The following is a 25,702-nucleotide window of genomic DNA, read 5'->3' on the forward strand; positions in this document are numbered from 1 at the left end:
TGTGTTGTGCTTTCTAAAGGTGCTTGTCAAAGCTTTTCTTTACAGCTGGATCAGATAGATTTAATAGGTATGGAAATTTTCCATTAGCTCTAAAAGACTATATATACGTTTTTAAGAGACTTTGCAGAACTTTGAAACATTTCAAATTTTACTTTGTCAAATTTATGGATGGAATGGCACAGAATTGAAAATTCTGATTAAAAATTGAAAAAAAACCCCTTTCTTGTCATCCATACTACTATTAACAAAGATATATAGGGAGTTTGAAAATGAAGATGGAAAAAGATCTGGTGCTAACGCAGCTGAAACCAGGCATATGCTTGTCAGTATGATTATCTAATGAACGTATTCATGCAAGTACCTGCGTGACAGCAGTCGGTATAGCCTTTAATAAAGCATGCCCAACAGTATTGCTGGGAACACTGTGACTTGTGTATCTCTGTAAGCATTGCGTTTCTTTTTCTCCTGCTTTTTCTACAGATTCAGAATCCAGCTGTAACTTTGAGTGATTCCATCAGAAAAAAGTTCCCAGACTTTGAATGGTTCAATATTGTGGCAATGTTGATGGCATCTCCTCTGCCTCCCCCTTCCCTCTTGTTTTCCTCTTTTTCTCCCAAATTGGAGTTATATTAGTGTACTCCTTTGAATTCACACTATTTAAATTCTCTGCACCTGGTATTCACCCAAATACCTCTCCAGTTTGTCTTGGAGCACAAATACTGAACAGAGCAAGAAAGATTTCAAGACAGTTTTTTCTTTGATTTTTCTGGTCCTTGTAATACCAAACCTAGTGAAACTTGTTGTATTAGTAGTGTTATCAACATTTTTCTTGCTAATAATTTCACTCAGAAGTTTCCTGAGTAACATATTAGTTCTTCTGCTAAGGTTTGAGATAGACTAAGAAATTCAGCATAATTGCTACTAAAAATCACTAAATGTTAATATGCTTGAACTGTAATATTAGTGCATGTACTAAGATCTCCATGCTTCATTTTTATTAAGATAACATAACAGTATAAAGAGAAAAATCTAATATAAAAACAATCTATTGCTATATCATTCTTTTCAGCTGTGTCATTCTAAACAAAATGGTATTTTTGTACTGTATCACAGTCAACAGAGTATGCAATTTGCAGTGCCTTGCAATCCACCGTTGTTGATGCCATTCATTCTTCAACTATACGCCCGTGCTTGCTGAGCTCTAAATACTAAGCTTCCCAAGTTAAGGAGGCTGTTGCTTCACCTTGTCCTCTCATTGTGTGGTATGTAGAGAGAAAACTGAGGTTTACAGAAGTCTACTGTAAAGTGTACCAAAAGAACAGACCTGTTCACTGTATGTCTGAGCTGCAAATTCTGATCACAACCCAACAGATTAGTAATAATACTATTGTTATAAAACCCCCCAGCACTTGGTAAACGAGAAGTAAAACAGGAGAATAAAAATGCATAATTCCTTAAACTAATATTCCTAGATGTTTTCCTTGCAGTTTTGACACCAACTGTTGGTGTAATACTGTAACATTTTTAGAAAGGGAAAAATATCTGTCATGGTTCATCCTCTGTTCTGAAAGAGTAGATTTTTTCCCTTTTTTTTTTTTTAACACATTAGAATTAGGAATTGGTGTAATATTTTGATCATTATTTTTGTTTTCTTTACCAATAATAAATTTATTAACATAATTTGAGGCTAAAAGTGAAACTCTGGTGGATGACCTAAGTCTTGTCATGTTTGTAAGACATCTGAAAACACAGGAATTGCATGGGTCTTAGCACTTGTTTTATCTCTGTTAGCTGTTTTGGCATCTTTTTGCACATATACATTTATTTCTCTCATGTAGTATACTAGATTTCTTTGTGAGTATGATCTATATAAGCTCACCTGTGCATGATTAAAGTAAAAGCAATTCCAAATATCCCATGCAGGTTAATCCATAAAACCCTATCTATGATTCACAATATAAGAATGGTAGAAGTTTAAGTATAGAATTTTACTATAATGTAGAAGTGGAATGTTTTTAATGTTTATCAGTTTAATCCAGCAAGTGAATGCACTTGGTCAAATTAAAATATCTAATTATTTATTCACATAGAAACCAGTAAATTTTAGGGTTTGTGGCACAGAACTTATTTTAAAAAAAGAAAACAAGCTATGCCATATAGCTTCTTTACTCTCAATAAAACAGCATCATTGCATTAAATTTAAGATTACAATAAAAATGAAACATTCCAGATTACATCGGTTGGAGCACAACATGATGAATATAATGAGAAAATCCTTGTCAGAAATTTTACCACAAGGAAATATCAATAGCTAACACCCATATTCTCCAACTAGAAATCAAGAATATTTGAGTAGATCTTGGCATAAAAGGCACAAAACACAAAGCAAAGCATGCTTGTGTCATTTGTCACAAAGAAGCATTGGCATTTGTGCAACATGGAAAAAGATCAGCATTTTTCCAGACTCTTCCAATATCACGGATACTTAGGGAACAGATCTTCCCCTTAATGCCAGTGTATCATTCCCAGTACAGATGGCAGTGACTACAAGAAAAGAAGAGTATATAGAAGAGAATACATCCATACCCTTCCAGGAAATCTTAGCTCATATATTGAGGAAGGTGCTGCTATAGTGTTGTTAGTAGTAAATAAATACAGTGCAGCCTTTTAATAATACAACCACTCGCAGCTAGCACTTGTGGGAATTACATAAGACTGGTAAGAATGTTAACAGTGCTGGAAACCCCTCATAAACACAGGTTTACCACTTGCATTTAAATGTGTGATCCTAGCTCCCTCTTTGCTTCGAATAAGCTTTTTTAAAACAGTTTGAGTCCTTGAAAGGAGGAACTCTTCAGAAGAGAATGCTGCCTATTGCACAGAGGAATGGCTTTTCTGGTTTTAAGGTGCTTCAGAAATACAGATCAGACATCTGTGGTATTTCCTTCTGTAATGGGCCATCATACAAGCATCTTGTTAGCAGTCTATTTGCTATATTTCTATAACAAGCCTATCTTCATCATCACTGCTAGTGTCATCATACTCAACTCTGGTTTGTTTCCTCATCATCTCTAAACCTCTCTTCTTGTATGTCTTGGAAGGTGTGGCAGAGTAAGTCTTGAACTCGGGGGACCTGAGAGTAACTGGGGGCTTTTTAAAGGTAGTAGTAGCTGTTTCGTGTGGCTTTCCATAGCTATTTGACTGCAGGTGGGTTCCATTCTTGTCTGCACTTCCGTGAAGGTCAAGGATTTTTTGGGAAAAGTTTGCCTGCTCTGTGTATTCTATACTGGGTAATTCAGCCCCTGTGACTGACTCAGGAAGAGATTCTGCTTTTGATCTGAATAAACGTGAACATCCAGGCTGGGAACTGGGAGCTGAGTTTTCTTTTGGAGATGAATATGTGTTCTCTTCAGTTGGAGGTTTCTCCCTTTCTGAGGCCTGGGTCACCGCTTGTGATGTACCAAATCTTTGCCTCTCTGACTCTACATTTAGTACGTTTTCCTGGATTGCTTCTAGATGTAAGGAAAGAGGACCAGTAGCCTCTGAGTTTGTGCTGTCAAGTTGGTCACCTGTGCCTGTATTTGTAAAATCAGAAGGGCAAGACCAAAAAGAAGATGCCATTGAGTCACTTTGAACGTTTGGCTGGGACTCCCCTGGGACTGGTCGCTGAAGCACAAGTGGTTGTGTCGCTAAACAGCAGATTTCCACATCACTGTTGACTTGCTGCATGGCTGTATTAACTGTGGATGAAAAGGAATGAGCTGTCACAGATATTTCCAGAGGAGCTGTAATGTTCTGAAAAGAGAAGTTTGTTCTTGGGTGTTCCCTGATTTGCCCGCAAATGTCCTGTAGAAATTAGGGGGGAAAAAGAAATTTACATTTAAAATTTTCAATCCAGAGCAATTCCATCCTTTATAAAAGTGCAATGATAACTAAGTTGACTATATCAGTAGAAAACATTTACCTCTGCTATAAGTCATATCAACTGAGTAATTACACATAATGTCAACCTTTTTTTATACAACTGTGATTATACTTGCACTCTTTTTTTTTTTTCATTACTGCAGACCAAGTTACTCATCCCTCTTTTGATGAGAAAACTTTTTTTTTTCTCCCAGCGTGTGTGGGAGGTGTAGTAAAGGATGTATTTTTTCCTCAGGTGTTTTTTTTCTTGGTTAAGTGACAGATCATGCTATGGATTTATGGATGACAGGGGTTAGGGGTTTCAAGCTGCATTCTTACGTACTGTCTAGGATGACACTCTTTTCATTAGTATATTTTAATATACCTATTGCAATGATGTTTGTGAAATGTAGGGGGAAAAGTTTGTGATGAGTCTGTAAGAAATACTACAATGTCCGAGGTGGTGAGATATGTCTAGAAAATAAAATTACCTAGTAAAAAACATTTTAAGAATTAGGTCCCTAAATATGATACTGCTTATGCTACGTGAAGAACCAGTGTTCATGCTACATAACGGCAGTCTGGCTCAGTAGCTTTTGTCTTCAAGTGTGGCCAGCAGAAGTCTACGGTAACGGTAAAGTATAAGAATTAGGACAAGTGTAGAATACTCCCAGAAGCTGTGCTGACACTGTATGCAACAGCTTTGTTTGCAGCACGTGCAGATGTGTCTAAGGCCCCTTCTAGCTAATGCAGCTGTCGGTAGCATTGAAACCACAGCAGCACTGGCTTCCACTAAGGGCTGCAGAAATTCAGTTGCGACACTGGATACACGTTCTTCCCACCACTACGTGGCCATTACTACCCTCCCCACTTTTCTAGTTTCAAGCTGTCTGTCTCAGGATGCTCTGTGCTACATCTACTGGTACCTCCGACATCAGTATTAGTTGATCCTCTGACAGCAAGCAAGAGAAATATCCTTTATAATTGATGCAAGTTTAATTTTTCTTTTAAAAAAGCTAATTCTAACATTAGTAAGTTTTCATTATATTTTAACCCCAAAAATACCTTTAACACATTTTTAAACAAAATCTGTGAATCAAAGTAGTCTCAACTTGAACTTTAAAACAGCTGAATATAATTCAAGTTTTAATTACCAATTTTTTTTTCTTTTAATAAAAAGTAATACATGCATTAAGGTACAATACCTACTTTTTTATCCATTTTGCCTTTTTGTTTAACATGGTTTGGATTTTCAGTATGGGAAAATATTCCTGAGTTATTCTTTCCTTCTTTTTTCCTTCTGCAAAGTGGCTTGTCTGAGGTGGAACAAGATGTGTCTTTTTGCTGGTGTAGGTAATTTTCTATTGAAAAGAGATTGAAGAAACTTTTATTTTTATTTTTATTCCCCCACATGCTAGAACTTACTAAATTTCTCATCATATCACTGAACTAACTTCTATGTTTTTACTGTCTTCTGAAGATTTTTATTCTAAGCCTGATACATTTTCTCATATACTGTATGTGTGTTTGGGTTTTGGTTTTTTTTATTGGCCATTACTGTCCTGCAAAGTAATAGTTATTCATATCTGCTATGAACAAACACAAGGTATTGTCCCTGCTTCCAAGATGGTTGTGGCATAAACATCATTTGCATTACTACCGCTAATTAAATGGGGGTGTGGTCATTGAAACACAGAAAACAAGTCAACACGCCAAACTCATTTCACACTGCAAACATACAATCTTGTTTCAGAAATTGATAAAGAGCCCTCTTAAAACTGTTTAGGCTTCCAGTGGAAGGTTATTTTGAGCTATTTCTTTTTTAAATACCCTCCTAATTGTCAAATTCACATATGTAAGTATGTGTATGAAAATCATTGTGCGTCCAGTTCTGAAAATGCGTGAGATGTTTGGATTTTTACTCACAGAACATACTGAAGGACAAAAGCGTTTTTGACGTTCCATGTGGAACAAGTGCATATCAGACATAGTACCAACGTTCATTCTCTTAAAAAATAAACATTCAATACATTAAAAAATATTCAAAATACTTACCTTGTACCTTTGATTGAAGAGAATGGCACTTCTTACACTTATTATATTTACAGGGTTGTGATGAATAGCCCTTTTTCAAAGCATCCAGTGTTCTATTTGGAAAACAGTGCCGCTTGCTTAGTCGGTTCAACTGAGCATATCCATGTACATGCCTCCCTCTGTACCTGCATTGCCAATGGCATTGAAAGGGTAAACAAATACGTGCTATTTAAAAGCAGCCAGAGTAGAATAATACCACATCATCAGGTAAATTTATGTCTAACAGCAATTTACTACTGTGAAGGACATGTTCATTTATGTCGACTCAAAAAAAATCAGGATTTTAGGCAAGAGACCCAAAATTATTTTATTAAAGTTTTCCTGAGTAGGATTCAGTAAATCCTTGGTTTGCTAAGAGAAAAGGATTCAGGAGCAACAGATCCTTCTTCCTATATCTGGAATTTTAAAACAACATACTTCATAAAGACTTGAATCGCACAGGAATCATCTGAGACTTCGTAGTTATTGGCTTTTTTACTTTTCATATCACTTCTTTTGTGCTACCTACTCATCATCACTAATGAACAACATAAGTATTTCAGTTATTTAGAAAACTCAGGCTGAATAATCCAACTCTGCTTTGTTTTCTACTGTAGCTAAACCTTTCAGTTAACTCTTAATGATTGAGACTAAAGTACGTTGGAAGGTCCCATTCCTGTATTGGTACAATCAGTCACAATACACAGAGTCATGAGTAAATCTAAAAGGATGTGCTTATTCAGGTGTTTGGTGTATTAGAAAAATATATTACACTTTATGATTAATAGTTTGGCCATTTAGCTACTAATATGTATGCCCTGAGCTTTCAGGACCCTGTACTTATTTAATACAGCCAAATAAGTAAATTCTGAGACCAGCAGGAAAAACAAAACAAAACAAAAAACCACGCAAAAATCAAACCAGAAAAAAGTCCTAGAAGAATGTCACTAGACTGGATAACATAGACCTGAGTCTTCTATTTTTGTTCTTATGAACCTTCAAAATTGCAGTGCTGTTTGCCAAACTAGACATGGTGATTAAGTTACTGACACTGATTTGTCCACAAGGGAGTCGCTCTGTCTGATTTTGGTCATAAAATAAAATAAGAGGGATGTATGCACACAATATGTGTTTCTTATTGAAGCAATTCATCAGACATTCTGCTGCCTCACACTCTTGAAAGATTAGAGGCTAAATCTTCCACTGATATGAACTCCCATTAAATACGGAGAAACTGCTGATTGATACAATGTGCCTTTGATAGTTTTATACTCAAATTGTTCCTGCTTTTTATTTAAACCAAATGATCCTTTAAACTACAGATGGTTTTGTTAGTTTGTGTTAGAACTTGATATTTATTCTTCTGCATTCTCTTGTGAATACAAGTTCAGGATATAGATCTTCGGAGGACAAAAGGGTCTCGCACACTGCTTTGAGCTGTAACAGGATTAAAAACTGACGTATTTTGGTTCCCTTCAAACAAAAGTAAATGCTGACAATTTTGACAGATAAGAATGATTTCTAAAGCATAGTGAGAGTCAACTGACCAGTCATTACCTTTCTTTGGCATACGTCTGTTCTGTTTAGAAAAGTCTGTTCCTGATAGTAAACAACATGATATTTTTTATAGTTTACCTTTGTGGATCTGCTGCAATGTGGGAATAGCTCTTTCTGAGAGAGTGATTCTTTTTTCCCCCGATTTTGACAAGGTTGAATTTTGGGGATGACTTTTTATTTTCTGTGGACTTTTTACACCCATTTTAGCAATATTATGTCTGTATCTTGGGAAGCTGAAAACCATATTCCTTACCATTTTGGGGTGACTTTAATCTTTTTCTGTTTGTGGCTCCTCTTGAGTTTATTTGTTGAGACTTTTTCCTTTTTGCAAACCACTGCTTTCTTCTTTTGCTCTGAAATATTTTTGAAAGCACCACCAGGAGCTGCTGAGCTTAACTGTTGAGAATATTGGAAAAAATGAAGTACATTAAAATTGTGAATTACATTAACTGAGAGATTGGAAATCTACGCTCTTTTTAAATAGCGCTGAATAGCATAGTAGTTAAATAGCACAACTCTGAATTTTTCCTAAAATTTGTGTGTTAGTTTTTTCTAATCTCTGTGTCCATCTACTTCTATAAAATAAAATTAAACCAACTCACTGCTTTTGTGGATCTTCTTTCGTATGTGTATGTGTATGTTCTTTCGTATTCTTCTTCCTATATAAAAAGTAAGCTTAGTCTTACAGAGCTGTTCTAGGATCTGTAGAGGTAGACTAGTCTGTCTTCACTTACCTAAAAAAGACAAGCTTTCAAGCCTTAAACACTTTACAGGGTATAAATGCAATTTGGTTTTGTTGACATTTCAGTGTATCTAAATGGTGAAAGATCTAGGACACAGTCTGTCTTTGACTCCAAGTATCTCCAAGTATAATAAAGTCTTGACATTAATGGTCTACTTAAGTCCTACTCTAATTCAAATATTCATTTAAAATGAAAACAGTGAAATACATATGCTGTAACAGAAGAATATAAAATATAAGGGGAAAAATCAAGAAATAGAAATACACTTTTCTCACTAGACAGCATTCCTACTGAAATTCCCAAGTGAAAGAAACTTAAATAATCACACAAAAGTATGTATTTTTCATGCATCAAATGAATATGTAACTTATCTTATAAAAACAGAAATTGTAAATTATGTATCAACAAATGCCTGTGAATGTCCATGAATATACTTTTGATAATTCTTTTATGTTTTCTAGTGGGGGGGGGGGGGGGGGGGGGGGCGGGTCAGCCAATTACACCCTCTTGAGAAAGGAAATAGGATTATTAATATTACCTCCTGCATCTGTTGTCCTTTAGAAAAGGATGAAACCAATGTTTTTAAACTCCTGTTTGTTAAGCCATATGCCACAGTCTTGCTAATATTTTTCATTTTGAAAATAGAAATATCGTATGTTGACAGCGTGCGTTCATTGCTAGACTCCTTGTCACAGGTGTGCATGGAGGAATAAGCAGAGTCTGCATGCCCCTTCTGCTCAGCAGGCAGAGGAAGGCTTCTTGTTAAACAACACCAAGTTAATCGGGGTTCAGCATTTAGCGATGGGAAGGTGCTCTTCGTGCTTGATACTGTTAAACTTCCAGAGCAGCAAGTCAGATTATTGTGGGGTAGCACTGGGAATTCTTTACAGTGAGTGGTGAGAGTGTGGCAATAAAAAGTGCCAAAAGAATGGCAAAAATAAGGGGGGTTGCCTGTTGACCTCTGAGAATGCTGTGTGTCCTGCAGTGTTGGTGAAATGTCCTTAAGAATGCATGGACTTCCACCTCTGTCCCATCCCATGACTGTTTGCTCTGCACCCTTGCTAGAAGCTGACGTCATTGTCAAAGAGTCACTTCCTGAGCAAAGATGATGTAAAACCTTCCTCTCTTCTTTGATGTCAGCTGATATGAAAAAACCACTTGTATACATAGAAGTAAAGCATATTTTCTTCTTTGGGGTCTGTGTAGAGGAAGTAGTTACTCTCATCCACTTCTCTTCTGTTTCCCTTTGATAATTTAATTTATTTTTGTTCTGTTTGTTTTTCCAAGCATCTCTTATAATATCCTGCTGCCTGAAGTTTTGGTTATAAAAGGTGTTATCTGCAGTGGTTAAGATATTTGTTGTTTCTGCATTGACTGATGAACAAAATACTGGAGTTTCCCAGTTTGCATGTACATTCCATTGTAGCTCTCCTTTGCTGGCCTTTTGTCTCACTTCAAATTTTAAAGGGGACCAAAACAGATCATCAGAATGAGAACTGAGTGATCCGCTGTTGGAAGAGCAGGGGAAGTTGGTTGAGGTGTCTGTCACAGATGTGGAAGGTGTAATCTTCTGTTCTGATCTAAGCAAAAGCAACAAATCTGAGGCTCCCTTGTCTTGCGGCAATTTAAGGATGTATTTTGGAGAAAAGGAATTTTGTTGTGGGACTGAAGTTAAATGACCAGATTGCAGATGATGGATTTTAGAAGACACGTCAACAGCATTGTCATTGAAGAGTGGTGCTTTTGCTCCTGTTTTCACAAGACACGTTTTGACATCTTTATCTGTTGCATTGTGCAAGGCAAAAGAGTTGCAATCACTTCCCCTTAATTCAGACCCTAAAAACCCCACAAATGAAGCTTTTGAGATACCTGCTGAATGTGAAAGAAGGTTAACATCACTATAATTAAGAGCTTTTGTGGGGAGTTTGATTGTTTTCATATACTCCACATTCTTGGTACCTCCAGTGGGTTCATTAATTCCTGTGCTTAATTTTTGCTCCTCTGCTTTACTGGAGAATTTCACTGCTGCTGTGGAAAGACACTGACTGCTAGTGCAATAGACTCTCTCTGTTTTAGTTACAGCATTGTTTTCACTACTGGGACTAGGGCAGGACTTTGAAATACTGTTTTGTGTTTTCTCCACTTCAAATTTCAGCTTTTTTCTTTCTGATGGTAAATTCTGGGTTTTCCCTGTGGCTTCTCTGTTGCTGTTGCAATGGACCCACGGGGGCGTCAGGACATGCTGGCCAGTTTCCCTATTCCTGCTATGGTTTCCATAATTGTTTGAAGTGCTTTTACAGTCTGATTCAAATGTACTGGATTCTTTCCCAGGGCTTGGTTTTTCCCATTTGCTACTCTGTACTGGCAAGCAGTCATCATTCCTTCTGTTAGTGTTCAGCTGACACTCAGTATTTTGAAGCCTGAGCTCACAACTGCTTGGAGCTAGTAATGTGCTGTTGCCACCTGTGTATTTATCTGTGTCACTGCCACTGAGGTCTTGGGAAGGTTTGCTCGTTACAGTATGTGCACTAGCGTTTGCTGAATGTGATGCCTCCATCACATAGGTTACACTGTCTGCAGTTTCCTTGGAGGACACATTCTGTAGAATTTGGTTACCATTAGTACAGGTTTCTGATTTACCAGTGTTTAAACCTGTTGTCACAAGGGAGGAAAGACTGTCACTTACAGAGCTCCTGCCATCTCTTTCCTCAGTAGTTTCAGTACTGCTGACTGATTCCTTTGAATCAGGAGTGAAGCTTGTAATATCTGTAATCTTATTCCCCCTTTGTTTAATTTTCTTGGCATTTTGACTGCTTTTCATTTTTTGGTAGATTTTCTTAAATGTTTCATCTCCATACATTTGCCATTTTTCTTGAGAGAACATCTTTAATTTCCTTTGATTGTGTTTCTTATTTTTAGCACTGATTACTTCTCCAGCCCCAAGCTTTTTACTCCCTTGCCACTCCTCTGACAGAGGATGATGATCAGCCGCATTACTTAGTGGCAAATCATCCACTGCTGTTTGTCTGACTAGAGCTCGGGGATGGCTGTTAGGAAAATCCACTGAATTTGCAGCAAGATTGTTGCTAGGCAGCGAACTAGCAGTGCCTGTATTTACAGACTGCTTAGTAAGAGAAAGTGGTTTTGAACAACCCGCTTTGTCATGTACCATTCTTGTGCCCTCCACAAACGGCAAAGAGTTGCTTCGCGTAACAGGCACAGTATCTATCGTTGTGGAGAACTGGGTGGGGACTGAATGAAAAAACATTGGCTTGCATTTTTCTAGGGGTGCAAAGGTAGATTTTGCTGAACAAAGGGGGAGATTCTTTTTCCTATTTACATCACAAGTTCTGATGTCAAAATGGAAAGAGTCTTTATATGTATAAGGCATTGGCAGATCAATGCTTCCCTGTTTAGAAAGGACAGTTTTTCTGGGCCTAACATTGTCTAACTGGGTATCATCCACCACACTTTTGTTATGAGAAATAAGTTTTGAAATGTGCTCTTCCAACTTCTTTTTCTCTAGCATCAAGGCTGTAGCTTTCTCAGCTGCATCTAGCTTTGCACTGCTTCCGGAGGCACACCTTGAGCTGCTGAAGGCGGTTTCATTTTCCAGTTCTGTGCTGTGTTCATAGAGACTATGCAACGGGCTGGATGATGCCATCTGTTGCTCTGTACTATCAGAGCGTGACAGATACCCTGAGTCAGTGCTCTCACACTTCTTTAGCTTGCAGTCAAATGGCTTGTAATCCCACTGTTTTTCTGAAGAGGTTGCTTGCTGCCTTTGCAACTGAATATGCTTATTGGCAGTGGGAGTTCTTTGCTCCTGTGTCTTCTTTCTCTGGCACTGACTGTTTGGCAAAGCTCCTGGAGATGATAAACTTTGAGATTCTCTGTCAGGAACCCCCTCATTAGCCTTTGAGCTAAAGGACTGATTCGTTGTTTCTTGATTTTCTGAAGCAAATGATGAATTGCTAGTTGCCGGCAGTGAAAGGTCATTACGTTTCTTAGTGTCTGTTCCAGCACTGGTCTCTGAACTCATTTGTTTCGTCTGTATCCCCTTGTCTTCACAGGTGCTACTGAGTAGTTTGCTGCCTTGATGTGACGTGATGCGCTCTGTTGATTTCTCATTTTGCTCCAATATGCCGCTGTTGTCAGAGTCTGAGGGCAGTCTGGTATTGTTGACATGTGTTTGAGTTCTTCTGTGTTTATACAAATTGCTTTGAGTTTTAAATGCAATACCACAAGTGGTGCATGGGAAGGGCCTCTCTCCTGTGTGAGAGCGAATATGTTTCTCAAGGACACTTGGCTTCAAACAATCTCGTCCGCAGTGTTTGCAGGTATATTTCCCAGCTTTTTTTGATTTTCCTGGGCTTCCAATAGATGCATTTACACAAGAATTTGGTGATGATAAAACTGGTAAAGTGCTCACTATGTTCAAAGTTAGAGTTTGCCCCAGTTGTTTCCCAAAAACTGGCTGAGGCTGATCTGTGCCTTCTGAAGGAACAAGCGGATTCAGGATTAGAGGTATGTTACTGCTGTCTAGATTTACACAGCTGCTGCCAGTCACTAACTGACTGTTTGGCTGAAAGCATCCTGCCTGGACGGGCTGATACAGTGGTATGGTAAGGGCTTTTAGATACACAGGTTGAGACAGTGCTTGTTCCTGTTGAGGAATCACACTGCCTTGGCCGAGGTCTGAAGAGCCCTGTGCAGGCTGAAGAGAAGAGGTTGGCACTGGCCGATCTGCTAGTGCAACCGGTAAACCAGGCTGTTTCTGTGCCTCCATTTCAAAGGTTATCTGCCATAAGCTCATGTATCTGTAAGGGAGGGGAAACAAAACAAGTAGGAATCTTCAGATAACAAAGTAAAATAAACACTTTCAACTGCTGGACTGGTAAAGTTAGCAATTAAGAATATCACAGATCTTATATACAGGCATTACACAGACAATAATTACTTCATTTTCCAATTAAATTGATTCATCTTTCATTTCTTAGCTAGGAATTAAAGTTCAGTACACTGTAAAGAACATTGAACGTAGCACTTAAAACCTACAATAAGTACCCAAAGTATTATAGAAATAAATCTGATGTCTCAGATTTGCAAATGGAGGCTCTCAGCACCCCAGAAATAATACAATTTTAATTTTCTGGAACCATATTCTCATTATGCATTTGTACCATGTTTTTTAATTTAAGAATTTACATTAAGAAACGTTAATATAGAAACACCAAACAATTAAGGTTAGAAGGGACCTCAGGAGGTCTATAGTCCAAACACCTGCTCAAAGCAGAGTTAGCACTGAGGTCAGATGAGGTCGCTCAGGGTGTTATCCAGTCTGGTTTTGAAAACCTTGTAGGATAAAAATTGCACAGCTTCTTTGGGCAACCTGTTCCAACATGGCTGCATAGTATCTGTGTTTACCCAATTTAAGTGAGCTAAACACATTGCAACAAGTGATGCAAAATGAAAATATGCGAACAAAATGAAACCAATGTCCTGTTTTACAACTGAGATTTACATAAATACGTACAATGTAGAAAAGATTATATCATAGGAAAATAGTGGGATAAATTAAAGCTGTCTTTTGTGTAGCCCAAATTAATATCGTCTAAAGGTATACTGGTATACTGCTTAGTTTTAGATGCTTTCAATGCCAGATGAAAACATTGTGTCGACACAGTTTTTGGGAAAAGTGAACCTATTCATATGAAAACTGTCCAAATATATTCAGGTTTGGTGCTGGTCCAGACTACTACTTATTTTAACAAAAATTTGTCTTGTCTTTTTCCTTTCTTAGAAAAAAATTAGGAAACTATCAAAATAAGCTAGTTGAAAATTATTTTTGGAAGAGCTGAGAGAGGCATCAGCATAACCTCTTGTAATTATAGTTTGGGTGAAAATTAGAAGGTGATCTGTGAATGTTTATTCAAATTCTTACTCAGCTACGCTCACAGCTCTGTACCCATTGGCTGTTATGAGAGGCTTTTCTTGTGCAAACAGTCATAAAAACTCCATCTGAAATAACATAATCAGTGGCTAAATGTGAAATCTGCAATTTGTTGCTGTTTCTGTACCTTTCTTGGATCATTTTAATAGGTAATCATTATTGTGAAACAGAAAAAAAAATACTCAAAAATGTTTGAAATTTGGAATGGTTCCATATGACACATACACTATGTTACCGTTACTCAAAGCAAAATCCCTGTTGCATGTAGTTATTGAGAATTTTGCAAATAATTCACATAAAGGAGAAATGGCAAACTCAATGTAATTGTTTTTGAGTATTCCTCAGTTACTATTAGAGCAGTAAAAAAAGCTCCTAAGTTGATATAAAGTTGGATGGAGATCCAAGAGAAGTTCTGTTACTTCACAACTGAAAATGATAGCATCTCACTCACGCCACATGAAAAAATGGGAAAATAACTTTCTATTAATGGCCAAATGGAACAGGTTAAGGTCAGTGAGTTATGTACTCAGTAATAAATTTAATTAGCATCTTAATAAATAGACTAGAAATTCAGGTAGTTTTCATATGAAAAGGATGCACCATTGAAACTGAAAGATAAAGCAACCCTCTTGGTTATCAGTCTTCTGCAAAGGAAAAGGTTTTGCATATTCAGATATTGCCTTTAATCCCACTGATTATTTCATCCCTATGTGTAGCTCACAATGCAACTGTAAATACTTGTCTCCTTGAGCAACAGAAAACTAATATACCAAGAACCTGGTACCTATTACGCTGCGCTCCTCACTCTGCACCACTTCTGGAAGTTCTGTTGCTGGCTGGCAACTTCTGTTTCACAGCCAAGGCTTCTTCCAGTTTCTCTCTGATCTGCTTTGTTTATTGGAAAAGTGGAGGAAAAAACAGCAATGCAGTCCCTGGGATGTGTTCTCTGACTCCTTCTGGTCACCAGCAAGGCCATTAACTTCTCTGCATGCATTACATGCTTCAACAAAATGGCTGATGAGCCACTGACGTAATGCAGAAACTTGCTACCAACTGCAGTGGGCTCAGGGTTAGACCACTTATGGGAAAGGTATCAGTGCCTGATGGGACTCTTTGTCTTCACCCAAAGATTTTTAGTGTAATAAAAATCACAAAAAACAACCTGTAAAATGAACTGATATGCGCACAGCAATGTGTTAGATTTCGCTTTTTCTCCTTTCCCCCTTTCCCATGAATTTTATAAATCAAACTCAGTTATCAAGCATGGACTTTTCTTGTCCACTTGAGAGATTTCTACATGGAACAATCACTTAAGTGGCTTTGTAGTACAGGTATTGACTATATTGATAAAAGAATGTTAAAATAATATGGCTTGTTAAAGGAATTAAGTTATTATCCATATTCTACGGGATAAAAGTGGATTTCTCTAATTTGCAAAGTGAGGTTATAGACATTTCAAGTCCATTTAACATGGGTCTTAAGCTATACATACAGTCACCTTTATTTATAGCAAGTTAAACACAGCATACAATAAAACCAGCAGCAAGTGATAAGACATGAGCCAATGGTTCTCATAAACTAAGCACGCAGTAGTTTTTCCAAAGATGTGAAAATAGGGGAAAGTTGAGGGGAAAAAAAAATATGCTGCAGAGACAAGACTCAAAGAAGAAAAGCGAAGTCTGAATACCACGTAGCTAGAACAGCCAACAAGTACCACATCAGATGAAACAAGTCATAGTATCTACGCTCCCCACCTTCCCCTGGAGAGAAGTGTGGAAATGTGGAATTTATATTTCCACTCTGATAAGCCTGCTCCAGTGTCAAGAACTGTGGAATATCCTCGTGTGCATGCATAGGTGATGGGCCCTTCAAGGCCAGCCTGTAAGTTAGTAGCACTTGCAGTGGACAGATGTTATTAATATGAATCCTGTAGTTCCAAAGTACCAGACTCTGTGTGCAATTTGTTTTATTCTGTTTAGTTTCTGGGGCCCAAAATACAGTGTAATTCTGAGAATAATTTCAGTGCTGTAATTCTAGAAAGAAAATACTTAAATGATTACAGAAAATTTAAAGGAAAGTTTTAACTAATGCTAAACAATTAAACTAAATGGTGATACACAATACCATTACTTCTAAGAGTTTAATAATACATTTCTACCAGCTATGGTAGTTTGCTGCTTTTCACAGCAAACAAAAGATACTTTCTTCCTACGTGAAACTTCTGTAGCTTGTATTCTACTGTGGCAAATACGATCATAATTTTCACATCTGTCATTTATATACAAAAAAAGCCACTGTATTTCTTTGTACAGCAACAAAAATAGCTTATCTCAAACTAATTCTACCCCAAGGCTAATTCTGGGTAGTCCTTGCCTGAAGTAGAAAAACTTCCTTTGTCGATTATCCCCCAGGCTCTGTTACTGAGCATCTACCTGATGTTCTGAGTTCACTTTGTAACTTGCAGCATCGAACTACTGGCGTAAAAACTTGATCCTAATTAGATAAGGAAAAACTTCCAATAAACAAAACTAAAAGCACGATTTGGCCTGTCCAAAATTTTCTAAATTAGTTTCTTAAACTATCAAAACTGGTCAATAAAATTCCATTTAAATACAATTATTTTGTCCCTAGTTTGAATTATACCTTCAGGTACACAGCACAGGTAGGTCTGTGGAACACTGAAAAGTCAAGAAGTGGAGTAGTTTCAGAAAACAAATCAGTGTAGCAGAAAGTGTCTTATTCTGTATATAAGTATAAAGTATTTTAATAAGGGGGGTGGTATAAAAACCTCATTTTAAATCCAATGTGTTCCTCTTTTCTGTAGCATTTTCTCCTTAATTCCAAATATATCTTATTAAATTTGCTTTATTTTATCAGCACTGTTATAATAATCTTGGATTATACAACCAACCAAAAGATTTTTGTCTTCTGCATGGCACACGTAAATGCACTGTCAACTGCCCATCATTATTAATAAAATCTTTAAATAAACATCTAACTACTTATTTCCTGCACTTACATATAATTTTTTGACACATCATTGAGAGGAGCATCATAGCGTTTAAGATGCAGGGCTCAATCCCTTGGCTTGGTCTACAGGTATGATCTGTAGGCGTGATAGAGTTAGTTTATTTTTGTAACCACACAGAGCAGCTTTTCAACATTCTGAACGTACATAATACATACATGTTATACTAGAAGTCTTTTTCTTTTTTAAAAGCTTTTGGTGATCCCTACCTTAAATATAATACCAGAGAGCACACAGAAGTGGCATCCTTTTAGTCTGTAAATAATTTTAGCTTACATACCTTTTATTGAGCCAGGCATTTCAGCAAAAGAAGTCTCATTTCTGTCAATACTTGATGCAAGCAGAGAGAAACGAGGACAAAGACTTGAAACAGATTAGAAGTAGGAAGTTGTTTTTTTCTTTTTTTTTTACATCGGTGTCACAGTAACAACCTTCAGAAAACAGGAAGAGATGAAACAGAAGAAAATGAAGTAGCATTTCAACCTCTTTGTATCCTTTATCATTATTCGTGTAGGAACCTGTAAACAGAATCAGCTGTCTTTGAAATGTAGGCATTTTGTACACTGCATTCAATTGTATCATTCAGTGAAATACACTGACACAATGGTAGGGTTTTTTTCTTTATACCCCTAAAGGTAATTTGCTTATAACTTTACAGTAAAGTTCTCTCTTAAAATGTGTGGGAAAAGAAAGTGATGGTGGAGAGAAGGTGCTTGCTACACGTGAAATCCTAAACTCATCCAGTGTGGGTCTCATCCACCAGCTGCTTCTAATGCTGCCCTGCAGTAGGGTAGAAAGCAGTACCCAGGAGGGAAAATACTTCAACAATGTTAAAAGTGTTTAGGTCATGCTCAACAAAGCTCCCTAAAATTTGCGAAAAGCTGTAGGGAAAACAGGACAGGCGACAGTCAAGAGAAGTGAAAAGATCGTTTTGAGAGTTTAGATTTCGTTTGTGGGCTGACTTCGTAAAGAGTCCTCCAATAAAGCCGTTGGCAGAGCCAAGGTGTCCTGTTAGGGGGACAGCTGTTCTTGATACAAACACCTGATGAAAATGTGGACTGGAATGGCTACTTCCTCCACTGCCAGCAGACTAAGTAAATCCCAAACTGGAATATGCATTCCCTAGAATGTTACAAAATCAGCATATCTGGCCTGTAAAAATTCCTCAGGAACACTGTATTTTGGAAAACGGAGCTTTGAAGCTGGTTATAACTTGCTGTGATGAGCATCTGCCCAATTCAGAGAGCTGCAGCCTGTATCTTGTAAATTGGATAGTGGTGAAGCTGTAATATGGTGATTGTCCAACATCCACTTTAGTGGAAGCTCTTTCTTTTGGTAATTCAGATGATAGACTAATGATGGAGGTGTTAATGGATTTTCATTCTACACAGCTTTATAGATCTTGGAGAGTTTTGCCTGTTTGGATTGCTTTCAGTTTGCTTCTGGATCCCAGGCGTCTAATTTTGGAGGTGGAGAAATATTTCTGTCTTATTCTTCCTGTCTTTCTTGCCTGTCATTTAGTCATTCAGGGGGCAAAAAGCTCTTAACAGGGCCTAGTATTGTTGCTTAAAATCCTTCTAGTTTCTATTATACCCTGAAATGCTCCCAGTAATTGGTAATGGCACTGCACACGCTTAAAATCAGTGACTCTAGAAAACTGCTTGACACTGTGAACTGCTTTACAGTGACTCATGCTTCTGATCTACAGACTCATTTTATCCATATGGATAAAACTACATGCAGCAACTAGTTTCAGCTCTGCTGGGAGATACTTTCCTAAAGGAATGGTTCCTCACATGTAAGTGAGATCTTCTGGAGGATTACTGCATGCTACAGTCAACAAACTAACGGAGAAAAAAAGATGCACGTCTTAGAACAGAATACTGGCATAAATCAAATCATACAAACAGATGATTATGGGCATTTTACATAACCAGTCAAAATAAGTTTCTCTTCAGTTTTATCACATATCTGAAGTCTGTTATATTTTATTCCACTTTGAAACTATTATTAAGTTAAGATGAACTTTACTTAAAAGGGACACTTATTTTAAACAGTTCTAGTAATTCCAGCAGTATACTGGAACTAGTAACAACTCTAAAATGTATATAAGCTTTTAAAATTAATTATTAGAACACTCAGTAGCATATCAAAGTCTAAATGCTAAAACTGCAAACTTCTTATCCTGAGAGGCTTAAAGAAGCAATAATTAAATAAAGCAAGTTACAACTAAAGCAAGTGACTGCATGGATGTTTGCCACCACCACACAGGTTTCAGGGCTTAAGAGAATCTTTTGAAGCTTGATCTAAAATGTGTAAATCTTGAACAAGTGACTCTGGAATCAGACTGACTCCACAGCATCCTATGATTCTTCCCATTTATATGGATGAACAGATTGCTGTAATGGCTAGAAGTAATTTGAGCTGTACACTTAATGCAGAGGACCAGTATTATACTGCATTAGTTCTATTTGAAATTAAGTTATTTTTGTTTTCTCTTTTTAACCATTCTATTTTTGGGTGTCACTTCCTAAGCTGGAATCTGTATGCAAGATTACTTATATTCATTTAAGTTCAAAAACATTATCCTGCTCAGAGAAACCCAGTTAACTTCAGTTGGCTCAATATACAGCAAAATATCTATTTTAACTATGTATAAAAATAAACCTACTGTCAGGTACTACACAATAGGGAGTATGTGATGCAATATTGCACTTCACTCTGAATTCATGTCTTAATCAAGATTTGAGGAGACAAACCCACATACCATTGGTATGCATTTCTAGGTTCCAAGGGTCTGCGGAAAGGGCTCCTTCCTAGCTGTCTCAAACCCTGCATCCTTCAAAGACACCTACAGGGTTTTGGCCAAAGATGTGATCAAGTGAAAGTAGCAATAAGCATGCTTCCTATACTAATAAGGAAATAGATTTCAAAGATCCTATCAACTACATGTTTTAAAGTACTTTACGAACTTAAATGAAAAGAAAGTATCTTATAGGATTGTTAACTATTAATTTTTCTTATGATAACATTGATGCTGAGAACAGCACACAATATCTTACTGTCAGCAGAAGATACAGACACTGGAATGATCATTTCCAGTTGCTAGTTTACCACTGACAGCTAACACAAGGTACCGATGTTCATGAAGAACTCCCTTGACTGGCTAGACAAAACTTCTACTTCAGTATTAGTAAAATAAAGTAATGGTGAACCATAGGGTCTGAAATAAATTTTATGCAGGGATTTTAAACACTACTTGTTTGATGGAAAAGAAAAGTTTATGAGTGTACCCTAATTCTGGCGCTTTCTAGACCTCAATTCAAACTAGCAAAATGAAACTGATACATTTCCTGATTAGCCCAGAAATGACTGTTAATCTTGTTTTACTTAAAAACTATTTCTGCCTTTGCTCTTTTCTCAGTTTGACTTCATACCTTGCAATATCTCATAACAGAAGTAATGACTTCACCTTTTCACTTGTTCTTAAGGGATATATCTGATCTGAAAAGACTGCAAGTTCCACCAGCAGTGTGCAGACTGCTTATGACCCTATTAACAAAGTTGAGAGCCTCAGTCCCCTGCAGAATTAGGATGAAAATGTGTCATTCCCTAATCTTCTGAAACCCTCGTAATCTTTCAGTGATAACATTTCTTGATCAAAATCTGACTTTGGGAAATCTTGCTACTTGTTAAGAAGTCATTGTTCCTGAAGTTTTGCCCTGCTTCATATGTTGTAAAAGTACAAAGCAACTAGAAAACAAGCTGATTGAACTTTGAAATTCTTGTACCGTATCCTGAGGACAAGTATTTTTTTCACTGTACTTCCACGGTTGTGTACTATCAGTGAAATTGTTTTTTTTTTTTTATTTTTGTAAACACCGTACAAGAATACAGCGTTAAAACCTTTTAAGAAGAATGTGTAATACATGTAATACCTTTCCTTCATTCTAGAATAGCACCAACTGTTTTGATCATTATTAAATATATAGTTTTCTAGCTTTTTGATTCTCCTTTTCTTGAATATCCATAAATGAAAACATTCAAAAGGCTTAAATCAATAAGAACATTTTTACCTAAAATATATTTTAGTGTGTAAGTAAACACTGTATTGGCCCTTCTGATCTCTTTATGCAATTTGTATCAGAGAGTATTTCCTATTCTACTTCTTATGCTGCTACTTTTCTCAGCTCCACTCATAAGAAAATCTTTCTAGTTTATTACATGTCTTTATTTTAAATTTACACCACTTCTTTCTAAAAAGAGACATATCTAACACATTTGTTGGGTTTGTAGCACTGTTGGTGGTTTCACAATGAAAAAAACCAGGATTGTTAGTGCTTAAGAAATCTAAAAACCTCAAAGGATTTTCATTCTTTTGTCTTTTCATCAAATTCGCTCCTGTGCATTTGCCTTGTTAGGAAAGAGTTAACAACCTCCAGCCAGCAGTCTGTAATCAACAGGTTGCTCTAAGAGAAAAATAATAACCCTAATCCATCTTTTAAAGTTTAGGAGGTTGGACTAAATGATGAAAAAATACTGATTAAAGCCCTCTTAAAACCAGAAGTGGGGCCAGTACTAAAATGCTTTGTGTTTTAGGAAAAAACCTTTCTCACTGCTAAGTGAAAGAACCATCACATTAAAAAAATCATAACTTCAACATTTCTGTCTTAATTATATCTCTGTCTTTATAAAATGATAACAAAACACTTGCTAACCTTTAGGTGGTCAATTCACAGGCAGGTGGAGAGGTTCAGGTCTCTCTGGAATAGCGTTGAAACAAAAGCAGCATCCTGTTTTCCTTTTTCAGTGTCTTTCTCTTCTCTTTTTTTTAAGCGTTTGAAAATTGAAGGGTGGGTGGTGGGGTGTGTGCAAAGAGAGGAGGGGGTGAAGTCAGCCCACGCTTGGTGTGGGAAGAGTTTTAATGGCCGATGCTGGTAATACGGTTTGCCTGCTACAGTGTCTGCACTACTGCAGCTCTGTGTGTGGGCGTAAAGAAATGACACGACTGGGTTTCAAACCATTACACTGAAGAGTTGCAAACAGTTAAAAAAAAAACCACACAACCCCATCAGGCACAAATGAAAAATTATTACTTTTTTTCATTTATCTTTTTCTAAGGTTTGTTTGTTGTTTTTCTTTAACTTAACAGATGTAGTCCAGTCAAGTTTCTTCCTCAGCCTCTAAACTAAACAAGTAAATTAAGTATTTAGGAAGGGGTTTGATTTTACGTAGTGTGAACATTTTGTTATGATTTTTGTTGCTATTTTTTAATTAACCTACAAGAGCCCATATTCCAAAAGGCATCCAGGTTTCCACAGTGAAAGTCCAGAGGACACCGATATTTCTGCCTTTGAACATGCTAAATAGGTACCCAAATCTTGGTAGCACTGAGTAGCATGGTACGATAGACATAGCAGCCACTCCACAACCGGCCAGGTAGGAAATCTTAGACCATGACTATTCCCTTGAATATTCCACAAACACAGCCAAGAAAGAAAGGGACATCCTGGCAGCCCGTGTTTGTTCAGTCGTCTAGCAATGAATGCATCAGGCTTGCTGATCCAAATCGGACAGAAAACAGGCTTGAATGTTTGCTGTAACTACAGAATATAAAGGAGACCAACAAGAGTGAGGCAAAGGGGCTGTTCTCTACAGTATCATGGGGAATGAGAGGAAAATGCTATTTAAGCTAAAATATAATTGCTGGCACAAGAGGAGGTGAATATAAATGGTTATGAATACACTGTTGTTAGGAGGAACAGGTGGAAGTTTTTTGTCAGACAAGCGAGAACACTTCTCAAACATATTTTTGACCATAAAGAGTGAAACGGAGACAAAACAGTTTTAGAAAGGAGCTTGAAAACTTCAAGGAACCTTTATGACTTGGCTGCTCCATGATAGTAAGGGACTAGCACTTATTAAATGCATTTCTTCATGTATGTATGAGAGAAGACATTCAGCTTGAAAATCATGTACTTGGACGCAAGGCATATGCATTCTTGAGTGTAATGGTTTAGATGTGTATTTTTTCAAATATTCAAATAAGCCCCAAATCAAACAGGATTTCTATTGTATTTGGTATTCTGCTGACAATAAAAGGCAGGGCAACTGGATACATAGGCAAAGGGGGATGGGAAAGAGAGGAGACACTTCATGATGCCCATATTGCTATTTAGTGCATAGTGTCACTGGCAGTTCTTCACCTCATCTCCTGTCCGCACTGTGAAGTGAGCTGCTGAGAGCTCCCGGTATGGAGGATCCAGAGCTGAATGCCAGATCAGCAGAATTCAGTGCATGAGTTAAAACAGCAAGGCTGGACTTGAGGACTTCAGACCACTAAAGAATCTGATAAAGGTAGTTAAACAATGAATCACACTACATGAATGAAAAATGATCTTCAATTCTATATCTGTCTGGTAAAACTGTCAGAGATATTACCACTAATACACAGAAGTACAGGTTGATTTTGTATTAAGTGGGGTCTGGCTACTAGCTACAGTAGAAGCTTAAATTCTTCATGTGTAAACTAACAGCTGAGATCAGGTCCAGGAAAATTTTGCCAGAGAAATGTCTGTGGCCTCAGATGATACAGAAAAGTGCATCTTCAGAGAGAAAAGAAATATGTCTCCCAGCAGGGTTACATTCATGCAGACTGAGTGCAGTTGTACCACATGATGTAGATTGCAAACGGAAATCGCTTTAATCAATTCAGTAAAACTGTTAATTTTCCTAGCATTGTAATTTTTTTGTGTGTATGGAAGTAAAAAAGACAGATTTTTACCTTTTTTATTGCTTTGTCTTTCTCTAAACTCTAAATTAATATTTGTGTACTGTCTGCTCAATGAAGACACTTTTTGCCGAGTTGAACACTGCATTATTAATGAGTAGTATCATTTGAATCTTTTACTATTATACGTATTTTTTAAAAAAATACTAATTACAATTTTCTTGACCCAGTTTGAAAAGTGTAGTTACAAAATACATAGCCTGAAGCAGTAACTCTGAAAGGTACATGTTGCTCATTTTTGTCTCAGTATGTCATGGACAACTATGTATAGTGACTCGGTAGTGGTTGTATTTCCAAGTCACTGCAGCATTCATAATTTCTGCCATGGTATTGGCCACTTCGCTGCACATAAAGTAACATCTGGAATGTCTAAATGCACCTAATCCTCCTATGAGGACTAATCCCCATGAGGAATCATTCTATAACATTGCTATCGGTTATCACAAATAGCAGTATTTCTTTTATAGATGTGAACTCTTAAGTTTGAATGTACAGAAATCATGGTTGCCTACACAACTTTCATTTGACCAAAGGCACATTTCCACCATGGTACTTAACAAGATTTTTTTTCCTTCAAAGATCACAGCTCTGTAAATTGACAGAATTTTTAAAGCAAGTATTAAAAATCTGGAAAAATTTTAATATTCAAAGCAGGAAGAATTAAGGCATTCTAGTAAATTGGATAGCCAACTATTATCCTCATAGCAATACTGCATAACAACTGCTAAGATTCATACGGCACTTTTGTATATTTTATCGAGACAGCAAGAACCACCACGCTAAAGAGGAGTGTAACCCTCACATATTGGTCAGGCCATACCAAAAAAAAAAAAGGTCCAAGAGAAAAGAATTTAAAGACAAAAATGTGCTTGAACAGCAAAAGGGAAAGACACAGCTTCATTAGAAGCAAACATGGGTCTATGTGCCAAAGAAAAGCCAGTACAAGGAAAAAAACTAAAACACAAGGCAAAAGTAATAGATCCCATAGGGAAAAGACCCAAGGGCTGCTCAGAAAATGCTAAGGCAATCACAAAAATGAAAAGGTTCAGCTGGTTGTGCATGCAACCTAAGTGTTTCACTAAGAATTGAATTTCTTCTTTAAAGCGCTTGGGTTATTTTCACACCCCAATAGCAGGGCTGTACATGTAGACACGCACATGAAGGGGAAAAAAAAAAAAAAAGCTAGCCTCAAACCACCTTCCATTAAAATCCCACAGACCTTTTTACCAGATTTAGATTTAATGTGTTTTAGGTAAGGCTCTAAATGCTGAATCATCATACAGGGTTGATTTGGGGTTTTATTTGATTTGGTTTTTTAGTATTAATTCAGCAAAAGCAGGTCTGGTGAAGGACTGTTTTAGGGATTAATTCACAAGGGTAGTCTACAACCCAAGAAAAATCTTAGACATCTGAGAGAAAAAGCAGGTATGTGAGTCTAGCTTTGTTTCTAAAGGTGATAGGGGTGGTAATGAAGAGAGCTCCAATTACTCCTCACTCAAGTAATTCTTTTGCTGACAGTTAAAAGGTTAAAAAGCGGAGGACGTTATGATGCCTCTTCTACAAAATAGATGTTTTGCAGGAGGAATATGAAGGGTCTTTCCAGGTCTTTTAGATTGCTGGAGTAATGAGCTACAGTATTTTCAGGCATATCACAT

At 37.1% G+C, this 25,702-nt stretch overlaps 2 protein-coding genes across 4 annotated transcripts in view; one reads left to right on the plus strand and one right to left on the minus strand.

Moving 5' to 3' along the window:
• PRELID3B (PRELI domain containing 3B) overlaps positions 1-25,702 on the plus strand; it is an 88,260-nt gene that overhangs the window by 39,113 nt on the left and 23,445 nt on the right. The window lies entirely within an intron of this gene.
• ZNF831 (zinc finger protein 831) lies at positions 2,992-13,092 on the minus strand. Its single transcript, XM_009815856.2, has 5 exons — positions 8,815-13,092; positions 7,787-7,929; positions 5,959-6,122; positions 5,113-5,264; positions 2,992-3,846 (listed from the first exon to the last, which is right to left on the minus strand). Exons 1-5 carry the CDS (start codon positions 13,090-13,092, stop codon positions 2,992-2,994), a joined length of 5,592 nt encoding a protein of 1,863 aa, XP_009814158.2.

Source organism: Gavia stellata, chromosome 20, assembly GCF_030936135.1.
Source record: "Gavia stellata isolate bGavSte3 chromosome 20, bGavSte3.hap2, whole genome shotgun sequence".
NCBI classification, from domain to species: domain Eukaryota; kingdom Metazoa; phylum Chordata; class Aves; order Gaviiformes; family Gaviidae; genus Gavia; species Gavia stellata.